The 20,423-nt window shown below is 55.8% G+C and overlaps 2 protein-coding genes across 2 annotated transcripts; both read right to left on the bottom strand.

Moving 5' to 3' along the window:
* Positions 1 to 4,688: 4,688 nt before the first annotated feature.
* On the bottom strand, positions 4,689 to 13,041 carry NCLIV_026460 (hypothetical protein; the record flags this gene model as incomplete). The annotated part of the gene is made up of 10 exons (XM_003882840.1): positions 4,689 to 5,209; positions 5,599 to 5,704; positions 6,014 to 6,100; positions 6,383 to 6,481; positions 6,886 to 7,122; positions 7,574 to 8,292; positions 8,574 to 8,935; positions 9,498 to 10,941; positions 11,407 to 11,996; positions 12,593 to 13,041. The coding sequence occupies 10 exons, from the start codon at positions 13,039 to 13,041 to the stop codon at positions 4,689 to 4,691; spliced, it is 4,614 nt and encodes a 1,537-aa protein (XP_003882889.1).
* Positions 13,042 to 16,102: 3,061 nt separating this feature from the next.
* NCLIV_026450 (conserved hypothetical protein) lies at positions 16,103 to 20,190 on the bottom strand (the record flags this gene model as incomplete). The annotated part of the gene is made up of 8 exons (XM_003882839.1): positions 16,103 to 16,214; positions 16,607 to 16,720; positions 16,960 to 17,078; positions 17,486 to 17,895; positions 18,471 to 18,536; positions 18,876 to 18,999; positions 19,592 to 19,705; positions 20,155 to 20,190. The coding sequence occupies 8 exons, from the start codon at positions 20,188 to 20,190 to the stop codon at positions 16,103 to 16,105; spliced, it is 1,095 nt and encodes a 364-aa protein (XP_003882888.1).
* Positions 20,191 to 20,423: the final 233 nt, after the last annotated feature.

The following is a 20,423-nucleotide window of genomic DNA, read 5'->3' as shown; positions in this document are numbered from 1 at the left end:
GAAGACGCGAGCAACAACGAAATGAAGATTCACGATGCGTAAAAATTGAAAATAGAGTAGGGAAAGAACCGAATCGGTCGAGACTCGCACAAGGGCGCGCGTCAAACTTTTCGAGGACGAGGGGTTTCGGAGACAAGACACTGGAACTTAAAAATCGTACGTAAGAAGCTTGTAAATCAAAGCATGACAACCACTGCAGTCGCGCCAATAAAGCTTACCTATCGCACCTCAACAATAAAAAAGAAGACAGCAATTGCCAGAAAGTCTTAGACAGCTAGGAAAACCTTGCCAAAGGAAACTTGCACGCGTGTCAACCGCCGAGTGCGCTAGACACTGCAGACATTCATGGAGATCTGTCCGGCATCCGCCACGACGCGGTGGGTCAGGGCCAGCACAAAATCTGCGCTTGCAACAGAGTGAAATAAAAAGAATTGCGGGTGTCCCGAAGGCGCTGTTGAACGGGCCCATTGCAATACGTTGTTTTCCATAATGGAAGTCGCAAAGGTTTTACTTGCCTTTGTCCATCCAGTTGTGTTTTCGCCTCGCGCGCACGGCCACTGCGTACTAAACAGAGTCACGATGTCAAGAAAAAACGGGTGCAGCGCCGACGGCCACTGCTTTTTGCCGCATGCTGGTGCCCTTCTTTGCAACTTTCAAACGACACCATACAACTGGTGATAAATTTCAAAGCGCATCAGATCGGGTTTCCTCGGCATACAGCAGAGAGATTTCAGTATAGGGCAACACGTGACGACGGAGTCTCCAAGCCCCATACAATCTTTGTCCGTACGTCGGAGGTGACCCAAAGAATCAAATGGGTATCACTAGAGTGCTGTGCTATATATGTACGGAGCATCTTTCTCAAATCGTTTGGTTTTGCAGCCATGTTTAATACCGACACAGTGCCGTTCGTTTTCTGCTGGGATTGGCACGGTTCCAACACGAACGGGAGGTCATGGGGTTCTTTTCCAAATTTTGTGGCATCTCAGTTAACGGTAGCGCACAAACAGAACGATACATTGTTCGCAGAAGAGCATGGAGCAGCCTGATATCGACACTGGTGTACCTGCGCACTTGTCCTGAGATTCCTAAACACATGAGCACTGCTATTCCAGTGGATCCGCTGTCAATGTCACGCATCGGTAGTAGATGTTCGGACACATAAACGGCGGTGTGGGTGAAACTTGGAAGTGTCATACCGCCGGCTCTGTATCGCGAGGCATCATCTCTCACGACTCGTCGAAGGGATAGGCCCCACCAGTCGGCTTCACCCTTCAAAGTGGGGGAAGTTTCACACTGCTGCTAGCAGCATGATTGTGGATATTCGGCTCTCAGTGGTTTCTGTTTTCTATGGAATTTCGAACTCTCCCAGATCAAAGGCGGGGGGGACTCCGAACTGCACGGTCGCTTCAAAGAGACGAGCCGATGGGTTCGATGATTTGAGACTTGCTAGCGAGGATAGGGAGGTAGTGATTGTTGGCGACTTCGGCAGGCTCACAGCCGCTGGTCTGCCAAGATAAAGAAGTCCATGACGAGCTCCTAACGAAAAAGCATACCGGAGCCAACAGATCAGCACTTACGGACATGTGTCTGACGTCCAGGTAATCTCCGCAGGTGAAAGATAAAAACACATCATGCTTTAAATCTGTCCTCCCATGGAGCTGTCCCCCTCCGACTCACGTAGGTGCTGTTGTTATGTTCAAAATTTCCACCAAACCCCGAATGTGGATTTGGATGCAGGCATCTCAACAGAAATCATCTACCCTTGAAATATTGCTATGCCGCTTTGCTGCCGTCTACAAAGCAACTGGAGAGCTTCTTGACTTCAGTCAAAAGCGTTGAGTCTCAATTTCCGACAGGGACATCCTTCAGAAAACAATCTGTCCGCCTGCCGCAACCAAATGCTACAACTGGCTTCGTCGGAGGCCGTAACGCACGCGTTAACACGTTACGTGATGCGTCTTCCTCTGCATCGGCACTTAGTTTGTTTTGCCTTGATATCTTCCCATCATGCGAGACAAAATCAGAAGCGTCTGATTAGACCTGTCATGAACCCCAAGCGTTTCTCTTTCCTCGACTACACTCGAGACGTCGCCTGCCTCCGGAAAGGTTTGTCGAACTCAGTCATGTCTCCGAAAACGAGCACACTATGCGGTACTCGTATCTGGGTGCTTCTGACAAAAGTTACCCAACTCCTTTCGCTATTTGGGGTGGGGTACAATAGCTCTGGCGCACGCTGTGAGGAAGATAGGACTGGAACACGGTTACGATGAATAGTCTTGCCATCATCCTGTGCTACATCTACATATGTTTCGATTGCAGCCGCTGAAAGACGGAATCGCGCGACCACGCTTTCCCGAATATAACTTCTTGTTAACGCTAAACGTGTTGTTGGAGAAAAGTAGGAACGGTTCTTCTTTTTGGGCATGCATCTCGCGACCAGAAAAATGCTAACCCTTTCAAGGCACTGCACAGCCCCCTGTCCACAACTGAGACGAGCTCAGTACGCACTCAGGAACAATCACGCTTCGTCAAGTGGGTCCGCTTGGTGGTTGGCGGGGGAGTGAAGAAAGCGATGGCGCAGGCACGAGATAGCACACCACACCGCAACACGCTTCGCCCCTGCACGATTATAAAAGAAAAACCTTCCATTAGCATTTCGTAAGACCAAGACGGACGATGAACCGGTCCACATCCATACACAGTGCCGCATCGATTCACACAAAAGCGAAGTAAAGAAGACCCATCCAGCAAGACTCTCAGCCTACATCCGCGCCGCCCCTGAGCTCGAACCAGTCGCCAGGTGTCTACTACATAACAAATGGATCTCACTGTACTGTATGGCCGAGCATAGACCCAGACACTGAGGCAAATCCTGGCTAAAAAGAGGAATCGCAAGACTTCGGGTGTGCAAATCGACCCCACTGGCGGGATTCACAGATACGCAGTCGTCGTGCAACTCTTCTATTTCGTCGTGACTACAACCACGAGTCGACACAGCGGGGCACACAGACATAAACATGAACGGTATATCATCGAAAGTGCGCTGACGGAAAGTAGAAGCACATCGTAACTGTGTGAACCTGTCTGTTACATTTCAAGGACGCGTGAAGAATCGAGATTACTATTCCATCGGATCGCAGAACAACAGCCGAATAGCACTCGGTGAGCCAAGCGCAGTCGCGGTCCACCTATAGACCGCACAGCCGACTCAAGGCAAGTTGGCGTAGCTTTTTCACAGACACAGCACACGCCCCTGTCTCACGGCAGAAACTCTCTTCTAGGATCAAGACAAACGCAAGAGAGATCATCCAAATACAAAGTAACAGTATCCAATCATAACGGGAAGGGCCGAAAGAGGCCCCAAACCTACAGCACCACACAGCGAACTCGACAACCCAGAAGCAACGGCCTGGCGAGTCGCCCCTTCGCAATCGCCAGGTGGCTTAACACGATTTTTTCCCCAGAAAGCCTCCTTCAAAGCACTGTGAGTGGCAAACACCTCGTCCACTGACAAGAAACAGACTCTCGGAGTGACGACGCCACTATGAAACGACGAGCTGCTTCCTGCCTATTCTCTCCCCGTCTTTCGGAAAGCGTAAAACTAACACCGGATTGCCCGTCGGCCCCTGTGAACTATTCACAGGAGACTAGGCTCGCACGAACAAAACACGCACACCTGACGCATCACTCACTCCATTCTGCCCCGAACTCAAAAAGTGCTTTGAACGCATGGCCCAGCTGAAACTATGTTGAAGGCAAAATTAACAACAGTAAAAGCAGTGTACTCACGCCCCGCGTTGTTTGCTGAAGTAGGCATGCAGTCAAGAAATGCCAGCAGGCTCATCACAGTGCTTCTCTCCCATAGGAACGACGTACAGACAGAAGAGGCTCCCTTCGCAGTCGAAAAACACACGCATCGCCCACATATATCCTTGCTGTGTGTAACATTGCCCCGCATGCGGCGAGCCATATTACTCCTTTTGCTTTTCAAGAAACGGTACGACGCCGCAGCGGCCGGGCCTTGTTCCCGAACTCTACCATGAAAGCCAATACATGACAGTCCCTCTGTACCATGCACGTTGTGTTCCATGGATGAGGTCTCCATACTGTACAATCAGCCGCCAGGGGCACCGGAGTATGACATCACCAGCAACACAGCACAGCTGTTGTATTTCAAACTACATCACACTGCTCCCCACACAGAAACATGAATCAAATATGCCGAAACAACACCCAATCAGGGAGCGCCTGCTGCCTCCGCAATGGACGCAAGCCGTCACTACGTATTTTGCACGAGTTTTGGTCCGTTGCACTTGGATGATGATATCTGAAATAACATCACCAGCACTCGCTTCTCAGTCTCAAATGGGAATCAAATCTGGCAAATGCAAGCTAGCTTGATGTCCAATGGACGTCGGTTTCTCTCATGTACACCCCCCCCCCCGCCGATTTCTGTCCTTTGGTTGATCCATGAGCACGGTGCTCTACATAGCGCACCCCCTGCAAAAAAACGCGTCACTACATCCCCTCGACAGCAGTCACTGCCGGACTGGCGGCTTTCTATCGCGAAAGGTCTCCGTCGTTCAACCCTCCCGCCGCATATCGCTCTTCCCTTCTAGAGTTCCCCTCTGACAGCTCTGGACACATGGGCTTGGCCAGACGGGGACGCCTTCGCTGAGACCTTTCTAGCAGTTCGCCTCGACGCAGCTATCACTCGACAGCAACTCCTTGGACTCTTCCGACGCCTCTCGTTTCTCCACGACATCTGTCGCGTCGTGGTCACCATTCACCGATCGGCCGTTGTACTGGCTTGTCTCCACCTCGCGCTGTCGCCTTGGTTTCCCCACCGCTGGGGCCGGCCCTTTCCGCTCGCAACTTTTATCGGGCTTCTCCTTCTTCTTCGGGCGGGGAGCGGGACGCGGCCCGACATCGTTGGCCCCATCCGTCCCCTTCACCTGAGGGATTGCCTTCGCTTGCCCCCGAAGTGACTTCTTCGATGCATCGTCACTAAAACCCGAGATACCCTCGCCCCCCCCTACGCACGTCGCTGACGCGGGGGCCAAGATGCTGGGGAATTTCTTCACCAGTTTGTGAGCCACGCGACTCCCGGGCTGGGTCTGGCGCAGCTGAGAGAGGCAAGGCTGAATAACCAGCAGAAGTTGCTGCTGAGCCGCTGGAGAGGACACCGTGAGGGCTCGCTGAATAACTGCGAAACACACGAATCGGCAACATCCACAAAACGACGCAGATTCAATGCCACACCCTGGTACCTCTCAGCGACGCAGTAGCAATCTGAACACAAATGCTGCGCGCGGCAGACGCATTCGACAGTTCCTCGGAGCCGCATCATGTCCTGCGTGCCTGTTCGAGCGTGGAGCAGAAAAGGACTCAGATCACAAGAGATCCTCATGCCACGACGCGCTTGCCGAGACCGTCAATCATGCACAGGACACGACAACGAGCCCTAAGGCTGGCCGAGAAGAGCGGATTGTGTGCCGCCGTACTCCCAGTCTGTCCACCCCACGAACCGTTACTTCTGTACAACGGAGGGCACTAGACGGTCGTCTGGATGATTCCCGGACTGCTGTGCCTTACCATAGTTCGCGTACGAGTCGAGGAGCATGTCCTTGAGACCCTCGCCGTCGGCCAGCAATTCGTCGACAATCAGGCTGCGTTGCTCTGGAGTGCCCAGCATCAAACACTGAAGAGAAAACACATTGGAGACAGCCACTTGAGCCTCATGAAGAAGTGTCTTCGAAGCAGAGTGGGAAAACAAAGTCGCCTGTGTGACTACTGTAGTGTGCTACCAGGCGAATTCGTCTCGCACTGACCGAGCGTGAATAAACGAGAAATCCAAAGGCTGCTGAAGCGCTAGAAGACGCGAAAGGATTTGCACCTGTGTGCTCTGCTGTCCGCTGAACCACAGAGTGCCGCAGGACTCGATCTCCGCGCCGTCAGCAAACGTGTTTGCCGAAAAAGATCTACGGATCGTTAGGTCAAGAAACGCTACCTTTTCAACGACGTTTGAAGAGAACTTCTGCATGGAAAGTTCACGAATGTGGCCCCGCAGTGCCCCCGTCACCGCGCCGTTGAATCCCTGCAGAACGCACGTCACCACAGCCCCAGAGAACCATGCATCACACCGGTCGGGCGAGTGGAACCAAGACGGTCCAATTCGTTACCCACTTCCATTGCCTCTGTATTCTGTGGAGCCGTAGTCAACCGCGGAGGCAGACGCTTTGCCACCGCTCGTCGCACCCCGAACACCGCGCCCTTCACCCTCGAGCCTTGTGACGTCCAGAGTTGCAGCCTAAGCTCAAGCCTGACACGTAGTTTCCTCTGGTCTCAGCATTGATCTCGACGAAACTGTGGCGCTCACATCTATTTGGAGATCCAGCACGTATTGCACGACGTAATTGCCGAACGCGTCCTGCATGAGCTCCAGTGCATTCGCCGCGATTTCCTGAAGAATCTCACTCTGCAGAAAGCGCAACGCAAACGCAGACATCAAGTTCAGGTGTGCGACAGAGGCGGCAGGTGGAAACCGCTGGTGAAAAACAAACACAAGGATATTCATAACCTCGAAAAGGATGCGTCATCCTTACTGATGCACGCCGCTAGATCTCAGCTTCAAAGGCGAACGGCGCAGCCCATCCTCACAAACGGCAACACATAAGCGCATGGTTCGGGAGAACAGAGCAACAGGAGGAACCGTCCCATATATATTCAGATCCTGGTCGCCTGCCTACACGATCCCTCCTCTTGAAGACGGTTCCAATGAAAAAGCATTTCGGTCCCTCTGGGCGGGACAGGCAGACGAAGTGAAAGAACGCTCCGGGCACTCGCCGTTTTCACGACTCATATGACTGAACCCTCGCGTACCTTTGCCCGTGGAGGCGCCGCGTCAATACACCTCTGCATGACGCAACAGCCGTGGCGCTCTGTCGAGATTTCCACGCAGTGCTTCTTGACTTGAGCAAAAACAAACTCGCAGCGCGCAGCTGGGAACGAAGAAAGGATCTTCTGAACCACATGATTTGCGTTCACGTCCTTGGCGAGAAGAACGATGGACGGCCGCAAGGCCGCCAACAGTTCATTCGTCGCCGTACTGTTTATCGGCTGAAAGGAAAAAAGCAAGGCCCGCAATAAGCAATCTGTCGAACTGGCTGCCACGAGGCAAACTGTATCGTTGCATCGTCTCCAAAGGACCCTCTGAATGCTTCCGGTAACTTGCCTCCCAGCCCACGGGGGAGCGACGTTCCTGAAAGTGTCCGCTTTCCCCTACCCGATGCCCTTAGCGCACCACGGGCTTCCACAGGTGCCGGACGGAAACGAGACACAACTACCCCGGACACTGAAAGGTATAACTGAAAAAAAGATTCCAAACAGTATCTCCGGATGCACACACGCGTTCGCCTGGGAACCAGCCTCTCTCTGTTCTTTCAACGACGGACTGCACCGAAACAGAAAACCATCCACACAAACACGGCTTCTTTTTGTCGTCGCCCGCCGCGTGAGATGAGAGGGACGACGAAAACTGGCCACGTCCTGTCCATCCTTTTTCGCTTACCAGGCCCGCGCAGACTTCAATCAGCTTCTGAACAGCTCGAGTCCCGTGAGGGCTCAGGCAGATATCGACGAGGCGAGGGCGGATCTTCCTGACCAGCTGCAGCAGTTGCGGCTCCTCACACTGCTCCACCACTTTCTGTACGAGGTAGTTTCCAAACGGGTCTACGAGGAGCACGACGACGCACTCGAGAACCTCTAAACGGATGGCTTCCACCTCTTCCGGATTTGCGTCCGAGAGTTTTCGCTGCAGCATGCGGCAGCCGATTTGGTCGCGAGCGATCATTTCGATGTTGCCTTTGTATTTATTGCCAAACACAAGATCCTCTGCAGCGGCGACTGTAAGTAGCGATCCTGGTCCGTTCCCACATCCCGTCCCTGTCGGCACGCCCTCGGCAGCCGCCAGTCCTCTACCGCCAACCCCGTCTTCTTTTGCGTCTCCCTTCCTCCCTCCCGCTCCACCGTCTTTGACACTGACAGCGGCTGCGTTGGGCACCGCAGCGGAGCGTGCATCTAGACCGTCTCCGAGTCCACCCACGAAACGCTGCTGCGTCTGGGCGCCTTGTTTCCCGCGGGGGTCCAGCCGGACCGGTCGACTGCGCCCGTTGCCTTTTGCCTCAGCTCCCTGAAGAACGCCGGACGGCCCCGTCTGCTTCGAGTCCCTCGCGGCCGCCTGGTAGTAATTAGCGAAAGCGAGACCCGCCTGCGCTGCCCGGAAGTGCGCTGAGCACAGGAACGGACAGTGCGCACGCCACACTTGGATACTTTCTCGACCTCGCGAGATTGGCGACGGGAGAGAAATGGCCACGGGAAAGAAACGGCGAAAGGAAAATGCGCGCCCCCGTCACCAAATGCAGTGTGCAGTTTTCACGAACCATAAATCGGAGGGAAACGCCGCCAAACGCTCGTCGTCGCCGCAGTCAGGCGCGCCTCGATGAAAAATCACACAGCACGCCGCTCCGCAGAATTCGCCGTCTTTCTAAGAAATCCACCCCGCCGCTTACCGTCTGTACCAAGAGCTTCCAGGCCTTGCGTCGGCAACAGGCACATCGGGCGTGGACTCGCATTCGCATCCGCAGGGTTCGGGCCGCTGGACGCGCCGCCGACTCCACCCCATCCAGCTGCATGCACGCCGGCGCCCGCGGCCGTCTGGTGCGCCGCAGCCGCTGCAGCCACGCGCTGCTGATGAAGGAAATTCGCGTGAATATCAACGCCTTGAGGTACTGTGAGCGGCGCAACTCCGGGAGAAAGTCCGAGGCCAGGAGGTCCCCCTTGGGAGAGCCTCGTCGCAGTTGCAAGCAAGGCAGCGGCAGCAGGAGGAAGCGTTTGACCACCCACTCCTAGTGGGCCTCGTTGATGCTGCAGGCTGAAGAAACAACAGGCAAACGAAGGGAAAGGTATGACCACATGGATCAGGAGAAAACGCCGGATTCTCACCCAGCAACACAATGCAGGATCTACCTGGTGGGTCACCAGGCCTCGTTAGCTCTTGGTCGCATGGCCGGCATTAAAGCGTATCCCCTCGTGAGAACATACCCCGAGACCTTTGTTACGATTCGTGCATTCTGTCAAGGCCGCCCCCGTGTAACGCCGCGCGCCACGAACCTGCTCTACATACTACAAGTTGTTCACATGTTACGGGCGTCACACGGCCGGGGGCTTCCAAGAGAAACACGTGCGTGGCAGCGGCGAAGACCCAGAACGGTAGGATTCACCGCATGGCCATTCCGTCTCGTTCCGTGTCCCACGAACGCCCCTCCTCCACGCGTCCGTTGCAAATGATCCCCTTCGGTGGGGTCAAGCCGTGTGCGCGTGCACCTCTTGTCGCTCCTTCCCTCAACAGAACAACTTTACGAAATGACCAGAAACACTCCCGTCCCCAGTGTCGATACATTCCCGAGGTCCCCGCCTGGATTTCTTGCACTTACCCCCCAGAGAACATGTCATGCCCTCCGAGCGAAGGCGCCCCGCCGACCATACACGGCAAGCTTCCACGCGGGTCTCTGGCCGCACCCAGGACCATGCCTGGAGGAGCGGCATGAGAAGAAACCTGGCCTGGCGCACCTCCCAACAACCCCAGTGACGCCGTTGACTGCGCATTCAAGAGTGGGTACAGCACGGAAGACAACAGTTGAGCGTTTCCCGCGGCCTCCTGCGCCGCCGCTGCTGCAACGGCCCCCGGTGTCTGAACGGGCAAGGCTCGCGGTCCTGTGCGTTCACTGTTGTTTTCGCCTAGCGCTTCCCTCGTGCGATGGTGGAACGCCTGTCCGAGAACCGCTAGGTTGAGTGCATGCATCATCGCCGCTGCATTTGCATCCCCGCCGCCTACGCTCGCTCCGCCTCCAGCGGCGCCGCTGTTCCCTGCATGCGCCAGTCCCGAGTCGAGCCCCAGAGGCCCCACCGTCGGACTGGAAAGATGCTGCAGCCCCAACGGCGCATCCGGCGACGACGCACCCGCCGCTCCTGCCATCGCAGAAAGCAGCGCCACCGCTGCCGCCGGGTTGGTTCCCAGAGGCCCCCCCACAGACAGAGCCGGGTGCAAGACTCCCGAAAGGCCGCCCGCTCCTGCAGCCGCAAGGACGACTGGGTCTGCATCTGCGAGAAACCCAGCTGGCGGGGCGGAAGCCAGAGAGCCTCGAAGCGCCGACACAGCTTGGAGAAAGTGCTGTTGCTGAGTCGCAGTTACAGCCGCGCGAACCTGCTCGGGGCCATCCAGGGCGGCCACAGACTGCCCGCCCGAAGCCGTCAAGCTCTCTGCCGCCGGGGAGACCCCGTGCGACGTGAGGAAGGCAGGAAGGCCTGCAGCCATAACCAGTGCAGGCGACGCCGAGGAAGCATGGTGATGCGCAAGAGGGGGAACGTCGTCCAAGGAGGAGAGCGGCATTTCCGGTGCTGCCACGCTCGCCTGCATCGGGTGGCGGAAACCTTCTTCCTCAGAGGAAGCAAGGCCATTCGGCCGGTTTCGAGAAGAACGGTCGTGGGAGGCACTTCGACTTCTTCTGCCGGAGCCGTTGTCATCGACCTCCAGATGACAGCTCCTCGAGTCCATGCTCGCGTTGTCTCCTGTGCGCCCTCGAGAAGACGGGGAAATGCTGGCAGAAATGGGAAACGGAAACACCATCGAGTTCGGAGAGCTGGAGGACGCACGGGGGGGCGACCGATTTCGCTGGGAAGAACGGAGACTGGAAGACCCAACTGAGCTGTCCCCTGGAGGTCCGTCAGAACACAGACTTGCCGCCGTTAGAGAGCTCCGCCGCTGGTAATGGTGGCTGCTCGACGTTGTGTTGCTACCTGAAACCCCAACGGCTGTGCTCGTAGGACTTGGCCCGCAAATCTGTGCATCCGGGCACCGGTTCAGAATCGCCTCAGTCCCTGAACAAACAGGCAGCAGAGAGCGGACGTGAAAACACCGTCTCGAAGACACCGCGGAGACGGGAGTAGGCAATTTAAACGTTCAAACACAACGACGCTCCACGTCGTCGTTTCCCATCCCAAACCTAAGCAGCGAACACCTCATGCAAACCATACATAGGCTCCCCCGCTATCCTTTCTCTTCTCTGTTTTTCCCCGTCACTACTTAGCCGCTGCTACGCAAAAAACAAGATGCACAGTGTCTTTCCCCAGAGAGGGGCTGGAGCTCTGACCGATGCGAACACGTGTCCGCGTGGACTCCCGCCTGCGTACAAGTGGAGACCTTTTACAGTGTTACAGGTAAAGGGTCGGCGTCTCTGGGCAAGCTTGCCGCACTTGCCGCACTCAAAAGAGTGCACGTGGCTACTCTAACTCCTTCCCGTAGAGAGCCCGGACGAGTGCCGCATAAAGAGATGTTTGGCTCACATTTTTGCACCACGGGGAGCAGAGCCGCATTCGCTCCAGCTTCTTTCCAGGCGGCGTGCGCGTCCTGGAGGAGGGCGGCGGCTGCAGCTGCTGACAGGCTCGCCGGCGCTGGATCGGTCTCCTCAGCAGCCTTCCCGCCTCCGCCTCTGGACGGATCCACAGCCGCCGACGCCCCGGGCACTCCCCCTGTTGCAGCCAACACAGCGAGGCTCAAGGCTCGGGTGGAGACCAGATTCGCAGCGTCTTGCCGATTCTGTAATTCGTCAACCAGAGCGAGTGCAGCCGCGTTCATTGCGGCAGCCGACGGCAGGTGTCTCGATGCCGCTGTCCCCTCGTCCTCATCCTGGGGCGATCCTGGCCCCACGTTGCCCCAAGACGTGGAGGAGAAGGATGAGGGCAATGAAGGACAAGAGAGTGTCTCGTTCGCAGCGTTGCTCGAACCGCCTCCTCTGACATCCCGGTTGCTGCCGTTGTAGTAGCCAGCCGCGTGAGTACTTCGACGGCGGTCTTTCTTCTGCGAAGCGAGGTCCAGGAAAGACTGGTCCTCTTCCAAAGGCTTTGGGAGCTTCGGGTTTGTCTGGGACAAGTTCCTGAACGAAAACCGGTCCACAGAAACGGTGCGAGCAGTTGCGCCGCGAAAAGGATTCGAACAGGGACGCCATGGCACTTACAAACTTCACCAAGCCAGAGGGCGGGTTTTATGGAAGTGCGCCACGCGCACTGGCGAAAACGAGAAACAGGGGGAGTCTCCTCCTTCAGACTCGTGTCATGGGGTTTCAGACACAGACCGCTGGCAAGACTCGCTCCGAAGAAGTGCATTCGCGCCAGTTACGTCGCCCAACCCCCGCAGCGTGAGAAACTGGGTTTTATCTGTAACGTCGACGAGCCTTTGTCGGCGTGCGTCCATCACGCGAAGGCCTCCAGGCAGCAGATGGAAACATCGAAGTACATACTGGTTCCTCTCCAAGACGAAGGCCCAGCAACTCCCCTGCACAACTGCCAAGCATGAGGACACAGTCTAGACGTTTGGGAGAGTCGCTCGTGGCCAACTGGGGTTCTCCCTGACCGGAGGCCTGTGGACTCCAGGGTACACAGAACGTCTGGCTGCTTGCTGGCCCAGCGCGGCGACAAGCATACCTCCAGGAGCGAGCGCCGTTTTGTTTCCAGGCAGGAAGCGAGTGCTCACCTGTAGAATTCCTGGTACAGATCATCGCAACGGATATCGATTAGGCGGTTCGGCGTCGATCCGCTAGGCGGGAAGGCGAAGAGAGTCGACGAGGATTTCTCCAGATGGGGGGGTGCTGAGGTAGGCCGCGGAATTTCTCCATCACCGTGCTGGAAGAACGTCGTGCGTTTCTCCGCAGCGTTGGACAACGCGCTCGTGGCGCAAACGGGGGAAATGTCCAGTCCCCCCGAAACCAGTCCCGAGCAAGGCGTTGTCGCCACTGCAGAGCTCACGCCCGAACCTGCTACGGCAGTGAGCGTTGGGGAAGCAATTGTTGAAGACGGGAATGCAGAGGGACTTGTCGCTGCGTTCCCCTCATGGCTGGGTCCACTTTTTGAACAGAAATTCACTTTTTTTCCTTCCCTAGACCCAGCCACGGGGGAGTATGCCTCGAGGCTGCTGAGACTCATGGTTGCGCCGACGCGCGAGAGGCGAGCTGGACGCGCGGCTTCTAGTGGGGTCTGTCGACAAAAAACAAAGTGAAAAGGAAATCCGGTTACAAATCCGATTCACTAACCAGGAGGTCACGCGCGTACGCGTCGCGTTGCAGGGAAATCGGGAGGAACCACGCGCGGTTCGTTGCCCCCGGAAAGTCGGGGCTGTGGGTCCCCCCTAAAACTGCGCGAGGCGAAGAGGACGCCGACTTTCCCAGACGCAAGCGGAAATCTGCAAACGGGGAAAGAAGAGGGGAAAACCGCTGCCGACTCAAAAAACTCAGATCGCGACCGATAGTCCACAAAATCCACAAACGCCAGGCGACAGCGTCAAGGCACAGAGAAGCGAACCGGAATCCAATTCGCGGCGCGCACTGAGGGGGGAGAGGGGGGGGAACAAGAGCGGGGACGAACAGCAGACACAACACTTTGTTCGCCCGTCCTTGGCGGAGGATCGGCAATCGTCGGCTGTGGCTAACCGCCCCTCCTTCTTGGAGCACGGCGCGGTGCCTCGTAAAAGTACGTCCCGACTGGAGGGCGAGGCTGCGAAGAAAAGCTCTGTTCTTCGTCTTTGCCTGGGCCCCGGCGCGCGCACGGGGCACAAAAAAGCTCCAGGAGGCTGCCATTTTGAGAGGTTTCCGATCTTGCCGACCGGCCTTTGGGGGTGTGCACGGTTAATCGAAGAAAAAGCTGTCTATACCTGCAGCGGGTCTGCCGCTCCAGGAACTTCTCCCCGACGAATGAACCAAAATGCATGTTCGAGGTGGAGGTTCAAAAATCCCATCCCATACTCCCAACTCCGTGCGAACTGGACAGATTTCGCGGGAATTTATCGCCGGGCCCCGTAGCCGTACATTCCCCACGTCCGTCGTCTGCCGAGGGACGGGGGAGACTCCGGACTCTTCCATTTGTGAGAATGAGCTAGTCCGGACCCGTGGATCCCAAACTTTCAACAGAGACAAGACCGGAGCAGGTGAGGGGCGATGTACTTCTGAAAAGAGGATAGAGGAAACGGCTATAGAGGCGTGTGACAAGCGCGTGGGGTCTTTTTGCCACTGCTGTCACTCGACTTCCGTCGCCTGGAAAAAGCAATGTGGCAGGAAAACCGGCTGCGACACAGCCTCGTACAGGATGGGCGACTCGGCATATGGGCACGAGACTGTTTCCTGGCGTCAGTACCGACGCATGTTGACTCGGCCACTGCGCGCTTGGCGCGTGTTCACGGCAGGGGATCGGCGGATCGGAAGTTCCTGTGCGCTCGTGCGGATGGCGTCATGACTCCCTACGAACGTCTCTCGTGGAATCTCTCGATGCATGCCGGCCTCTGCCGGCGCGCGGCCGATGCAGAGTTCGCAGCCTCGAGGGCTGGACAGATGCTCTTCAGGCAACATGCAAGGCAAATCGGTCCGGCAGTTCCCCCCATAGTTGGAATCCAGCTGCTGGTAGCGGCAGAGACCTGTCCGCGAGGTCTAGACGTCTTTGCCGGGCTCTATCTAGCGTTGCTCAGGCATAGGGGGTCAACACAAAAACAGCAGGCCGTGCTTCGACCGCTTGCTATCATCTCCAGATGCTCCCACAGTGGTTGTGTGGTCACGCAGGCGTGCCCGCCCAAGGCACGTCGACGGATTGTCTAATGAAGTGAACTGCAAACCGCAGGGCTGCTTCGAAGGAAACACTGGAACTCAGACACGCAACAGGGGTTGGTAACTCCACCAAAACCTTTGGAGGCGCAGCCTTTTGTGTCGTGAAGCGGCCTGGAAAAACACCAGGACTCAGGCTGACTTCGCGACCGATCGATCCGCAGCGGTTCCAAAGCATCATCAGTATCTCACTGTTTGCGAAGTGACGGGAATCTGAGTTTGTTAATGGGACGTTTCCAGGCCCGACGACAGGCGTAAGCTCTGATCCGTTGAGGCAATTTCCAAAAGAAGGTAAGCACTGAACCGTCTTCTGGTTCCGTATCGTTGTCACTGTTATCACTCGTATTAAAACAGCGAGAGAAAACTACTACTCAGATGCTAGTATGATCAGTACGATGGTACTGGGAGTGATAATCTCTGAGACAGGATTATTTATAAGCTTTTGCCGGGGAGTATAGACTACGCGTTGTGTTTAAGACTAGTTTACATGCGCTCATTTTAATATGTAGTTTAACTGGAAGCTACAAGACGGAATCCTTGTGATAGGTTCTGCGGATTCTCTGCCATCGTTACAATGCTCGAATGCCTCTCCCCTGCCCCTCTCAGATGCGCATGCACCCCCTTTCTTCCTGATGCACTTCAGCACTGTGCTTCCCATTCCTTCCCAGCTGAGAAGAGGGATGACAGCGGGCCGTACTACTCCAAGTCTATTTTCTCCAGTCCTACGCCATCAGCTGGTAGATCGGAAGGAAAGTAAGGAAACAGACAGTAACGGTATAGCGAACGCCCCGGTTCGCATGCTGAAAGTGGTTTTCGAGGGCGATATTCTTCCGCCTGATTTGAGCAGAATTTCGCTTCAAGACGTATGCCTGATGTCGGTCAAGCCCGTAGCCGATTACCGTCAACAAACGCAGTGGATCACTCATTCAGCGAAAGAATAGCGCACCAGTCACTCCAGTAAACTCCAAATACTTTGACGAACGTAATAATGGCCGAGCTCAGAGCCAAGGGGGGTGGCGAGTGGCTGTGAGGACCGGATGCGCCGCGTCAGTGGATGACTCGATATCCTGCCGGAGCAGCAAGACGAGTTACAGAAACAAGGTACAGAGATGCACCGAATAGAGTGGCATACACATCCTTTAGAACCTGTCTTTCCTCTTTCGTCCGGTGTACTTGCTCTCGTGGCGGACCTTCTTTCCCTGCATAGAAAAACACAAAATGGAGAGACACAACAAACAGCTGCTTTCCTTCTCGGCGTAAGGGTCCGCGAAAAGAACTACTGGGGCCATTGCGTCATTTGATGGCAAGGATCATCAGGTTTTTCCCTTTCCGCACCGGAATGGACAATTGTCAGTCAACGCTCTGGACGCGGCAACAAAGAAAAACGCTACTCTGGTTCACAGAGGGGAACGTACCTGGAGACGCTGTCGCTCCTTCTTCTTCTCGATCCATTCACGGCGACTAACGGTGGCTTTGCTACTCTTCCCTCGCCGAGGCTGCTTCTGTCTCCTGTACCGATCCACAAATTCGCACAACGCAGTGCACACGTTTCGGCTGATGTTACCTGCACATGACGTGGGCATGGTTCTTTCTCAGCTTCCGCTCCCCGTGAAAAGAAGAGGAGGAATCAGTAGCGGGGACTCCGCAATCACGCGCCACCGTAAATAGCCAACCCAGTAGGTTGTTGATGCACAGCCCCAGGAATCTCCGGATACTAGAAACGGGGTAGCCTGCACAGAACGTTTATGTGAAGTGGGGGCTTTAGCCACAGGGTGGTATGCCCGGACACAGAGAAAATTGTGCCTTCAGATCCAGATCTTGTCCCCCCAGCTCTGTTCTTGAGAAACCAGGGGCAACCCGCCCGGCAAAAGAGGAGGCGAAACGAGCAGGTCAAGACTTACTCTCTCCGCGCAGCTTCGATCTGTCTTGGTTCATCTGTTCCCAAGGCTGCTGCCTGAAGCTGTTGTTGCTGGCCGGGCACGCGGCTTCCACCTACCCATAAGACCAGGAAATACCTGAGAGAAACAGACGGACATCACGTGTTTCGAGATCGGAGAGAGACTCCATTTGTGCTCCAAAGGACAGGCTGTTAAATGCATGTGCTTGGCGGTCCGCTGAAAGCTGCTCACGATTACCTACGATTCTCTGCGTGAACGGTACGGCTCGAACCGTCTCCTCACTGATGTCGCTGCCGCTCAGCCAGACCCCTTTTTTTTGCACCGACTTTCGTGGGCATCGAGACAAAGTTCCTCACTTCTTCGCTTTCGTTGAGTTGGGATAATCCACGACAACCCCTCCGCCAAAGCCGCTCCTCAGTGCCGCTGAGGTGACCATCTCGACCTGCTGAGGTGAATCGGGGTAAAACTGGAGAACCTGAAGATTAGGCACCAGACCAGACCGTCGCACGGAGGAATGGGAACTTCACAGGAGACCAAGAGGAGCTTTGCCACCTTTTCTTTCAATCCAGGAACTCCTCTTTTTCAGACAGAAGACTGTAGGATACAGCAGTGGACAGCCCACCGAAGCGTTCGTGTTCTCATCGGTTTTCTCGACTCGGCTACTGCCCTTGGCGGAAGTGCTCTTCCAGCCCAAGGCAGCCGCCCTGGCTGGTCCGTCAAGGAACGAAGTGTGGATGCCGAAACACGCAAGCGTCTGAAGCTTGTTTCGCGACCATGTGAAGTATCTGGTCCCGTCTCCGAGCCTGCTCGTTCCGTGACTACATTCTCTTCATGCTCGCCTCCCTCCGACGCTCTCCCCTTCGCCGCTCGTCCGCAGCTCACCGCTCGACCACCCGTCTTCAAACTCGCAAACAACCACTGAAAGAGACACCGTAGACGCTTGTAAGGCGCATTTGCTTTCGCATCGCCGATTTGAGAAGACGAAAGAAGAGTGCACGAAGAGGTTGCAGAAGACGGATCCTCTTCCGCAGGCATCTCTTCGTCAGACGACACAGACGCGTCATCGCTCATTGGGGCAGGACCCGATGGTCCCCCTCGACTCCGGGAAGAAGGCCGTCTCTTGCTTCCTTCGTTCTCTTCGCAGCTATCCATGTCCTCGTCATCTTCGTCACTGGGACCGGCGGCAGCCTCCTCACTGGCAACGTGGCTCTGACTCCGGATGGCGCTGCAGAGCCACTGAAGAGCAGAGATACTGATCGCCCCATCAAAAACGCCTGGTCTGAAGCGGAGAGCTGAAGAAAGAAGGGAACAGCCCGGAAACGCCAGAGGGATTCATTCGGCACTCAGCACAGAGACTGATGTGCGATCGCGTTCGGGCGCACAGGGAAGACTACAAAGATCTCACCTTCCCGCAGGTAAAGGAGCTACCCAGCATCTCCCTACAATTCCTCGCCACCGGCACAAGAGCTTCCTTCTTCTTTTTGAGGCACCGCCACCGATGCCATGGCCAGAGTAATGTGCACGGGCGACTTGAAATCGAGTCCCTTTTCTTTCTGCGACATCGTCTCCTCGATTTTCCTGCCTGCCTCGTCTCCCCTGCATCCTTCTTCTCTGTTCCCGCTTCCCTGGTTGCTCTTGCGACTCCTCTATTTCCGCTTTCCCCAGCGCGACCGTCAGTTGCCCCTTGATATTCTGTTCTAAAACACCGTGGTAAACGCAGTCAACGAATGGCGGAAGGAGCAAGGGAAGCTCGCCACGAAGGCGCCAGACAGGGTAGAAACAGAGACTGGTGGGAACACGGACTTTGTTTTCTCTTTGCTTCCCTTCACTTCACAGGTGTTCTTCTTCCCCGTTTTGCTTCGCCTACGGCTTCCGAGATCGGCCAAAATTGCGTCGGCGCCCTCCTCAGTGTTGCCTGCATCGACTGCCTCATCTGAACAGAAGGCAACGCAGGGGCAAGAGGAAAGGCCGAAAGCGACGAGTAACGAGAACGCTAGGTATAGGGGCGACGGCGGAGCGCACAGTCGCCTGCACGGAGCGAGAGCATTGCAAGACAGGTCTCCTCTCAGGCCTATCCTCACCACTGTCAAACCCTTTTGTGACCGCCCGGGAGAGAGACTGTCCCAGTCGGCTTCCAGCAGGAACAGATACAGGCCAATGAGCGCTTTCTATTTACTGCAATTGTCGTTGGTCGTCTTCTACTCTTCGGTCCGCCGAGCAGGCACACAAGCGCCCGAGCTTTGCACTCGGACGGAAGCTTCGCCCAACTCACCGAGCATGCACTTGGAGATATCCACCCCCACGACAAAGTGGCCTTTCTCCGCCAGACGGGCTCCACTGATGCCGCTACCAAATCCGAGGTCCAGAAGAAGGGACGGTTGCGTCGCCCCATTTCCCTGTGCATGCGGCAAAGTGAGGAAACAGCAGAGACAACTCAGCTAGGCCATTTCTATGCCACGAACACACCGGATCACCGGCAAAAGGGCTCGCCACCTGTCTTCAATCACACGCTAAAACGACAACCAAACGCATATATATATATATATTTATGTGGTCAAGAGGCACATACATCCCCTGGTACGTAGGTAGTTATGCGAATCTACGTTCACAGGCAACCTGAAGCACAGACATGAGAATGCACTTACATGCGTATCTAACGTAGACAGAGACAGTGCGAAGGCATGCACAGACGTACTCCGCAGAAGCACTGACACATCGTGATCTGGCCTTTCACCGACAGATGGGCATACATAAGCGCGGAGCAGAAGGAGCCCTAGACAGCAAACACTTGAATTTGATAAAATGGGGTACGTCGGCTGGATATGGAGAAGTCTCGCGAACGCGGCGGGCACATGTGGCAGAGCACGGGCACTGGGGTATGTGCGGGGATGGCGAACGCCCCAGAAAGCTGAAACGACGGACACCCGACCCGTATCGTACAGCACGCCCGTTCTGGAGACAGCCCCAGGGAAGGAGAGAGGAGCCTACCTCAGCCGCTGCGGGGAGGAGCAGTAGTTCAAGAGCGCGGTCTGTTAGTTGCGTTTGAATCGCCTGCATGCGCGAACTTCGGGCATATTTTTTTGCCTCGAGCGCGTTGTAGAACTGCACGGCACAAAACCACAAAACCCAGTAGGAAAATAGGTGCTCGAACTCTTCCTCCGGCAACGGGCGGCAACGGCCGCACGCTTCTCTCCTTGATTTCAAAGACTGGAGCGGGATGCGCGGCCTCCGTTGGAACCCGCATAGTGTCACGAGAAACACAAGGCAACAGTTCTACGCTTTGGACAGAGAGACAGCGAAGGCGCGCAAGGTAAACTGACGTAGGCGTCACGTGGTGTTCAAACGAACGGGATGTATGCAGGAAAGAGGCACGACGGGGCAAGCCTGGCCAAGGCGTTCAGTTGCGAAATGTGCACAACAGAATGGTCGCCAGTTATTCGCCAGGTGTTCATTGGGAGCACGAAGCAGGGTTCTAGAACAGACGCAAGACTTCGAAAAAGCCGGCGGGTAAATAAAGGGAGATCGTCTCGGTATCTTTCGCCCCCACTCACAACGTCAGCTGATGCCTCGTACTCCGGTCGACTCATCGTGTCGCGTTCTCTGCGTCGTCCTTTCCTTCAAGTGAACTGATTTGGGTCCGCCTCGACCGCACTCTCTTGCGTTACATGCGACCGCCTTCCCCGCTTTCGCTCCTCCGTGAGGTGTCCTTGTCTCGGGAGGGCTTCCTTAGAGAAGGCCTCACAAACGGCTCCTGGACCTGTTTTGCGTCGCTGGTGACAAAAACAACGGTTTTCTTCTGTACCTTTTTGCCGGGTGATCC

Source organism: Neospora caninum, chromosome VIIb, assembly GCF_000208865.1.
Source record: "Neospora caninum Liverpool complete genome, chromosome VIIb".
Classification (NCBI taxonomy): Eukaryota; Apicomplexa; class Conoidasida; order Eucoccidiorida; family Sarcocystidae; genus Neospora; species Neospora caninum.
The sequence above is the reverse complement of the archived record's forward strand: the minus strand, read 5'-3'. Positions and strand labels throughout refer to the sequence as shown.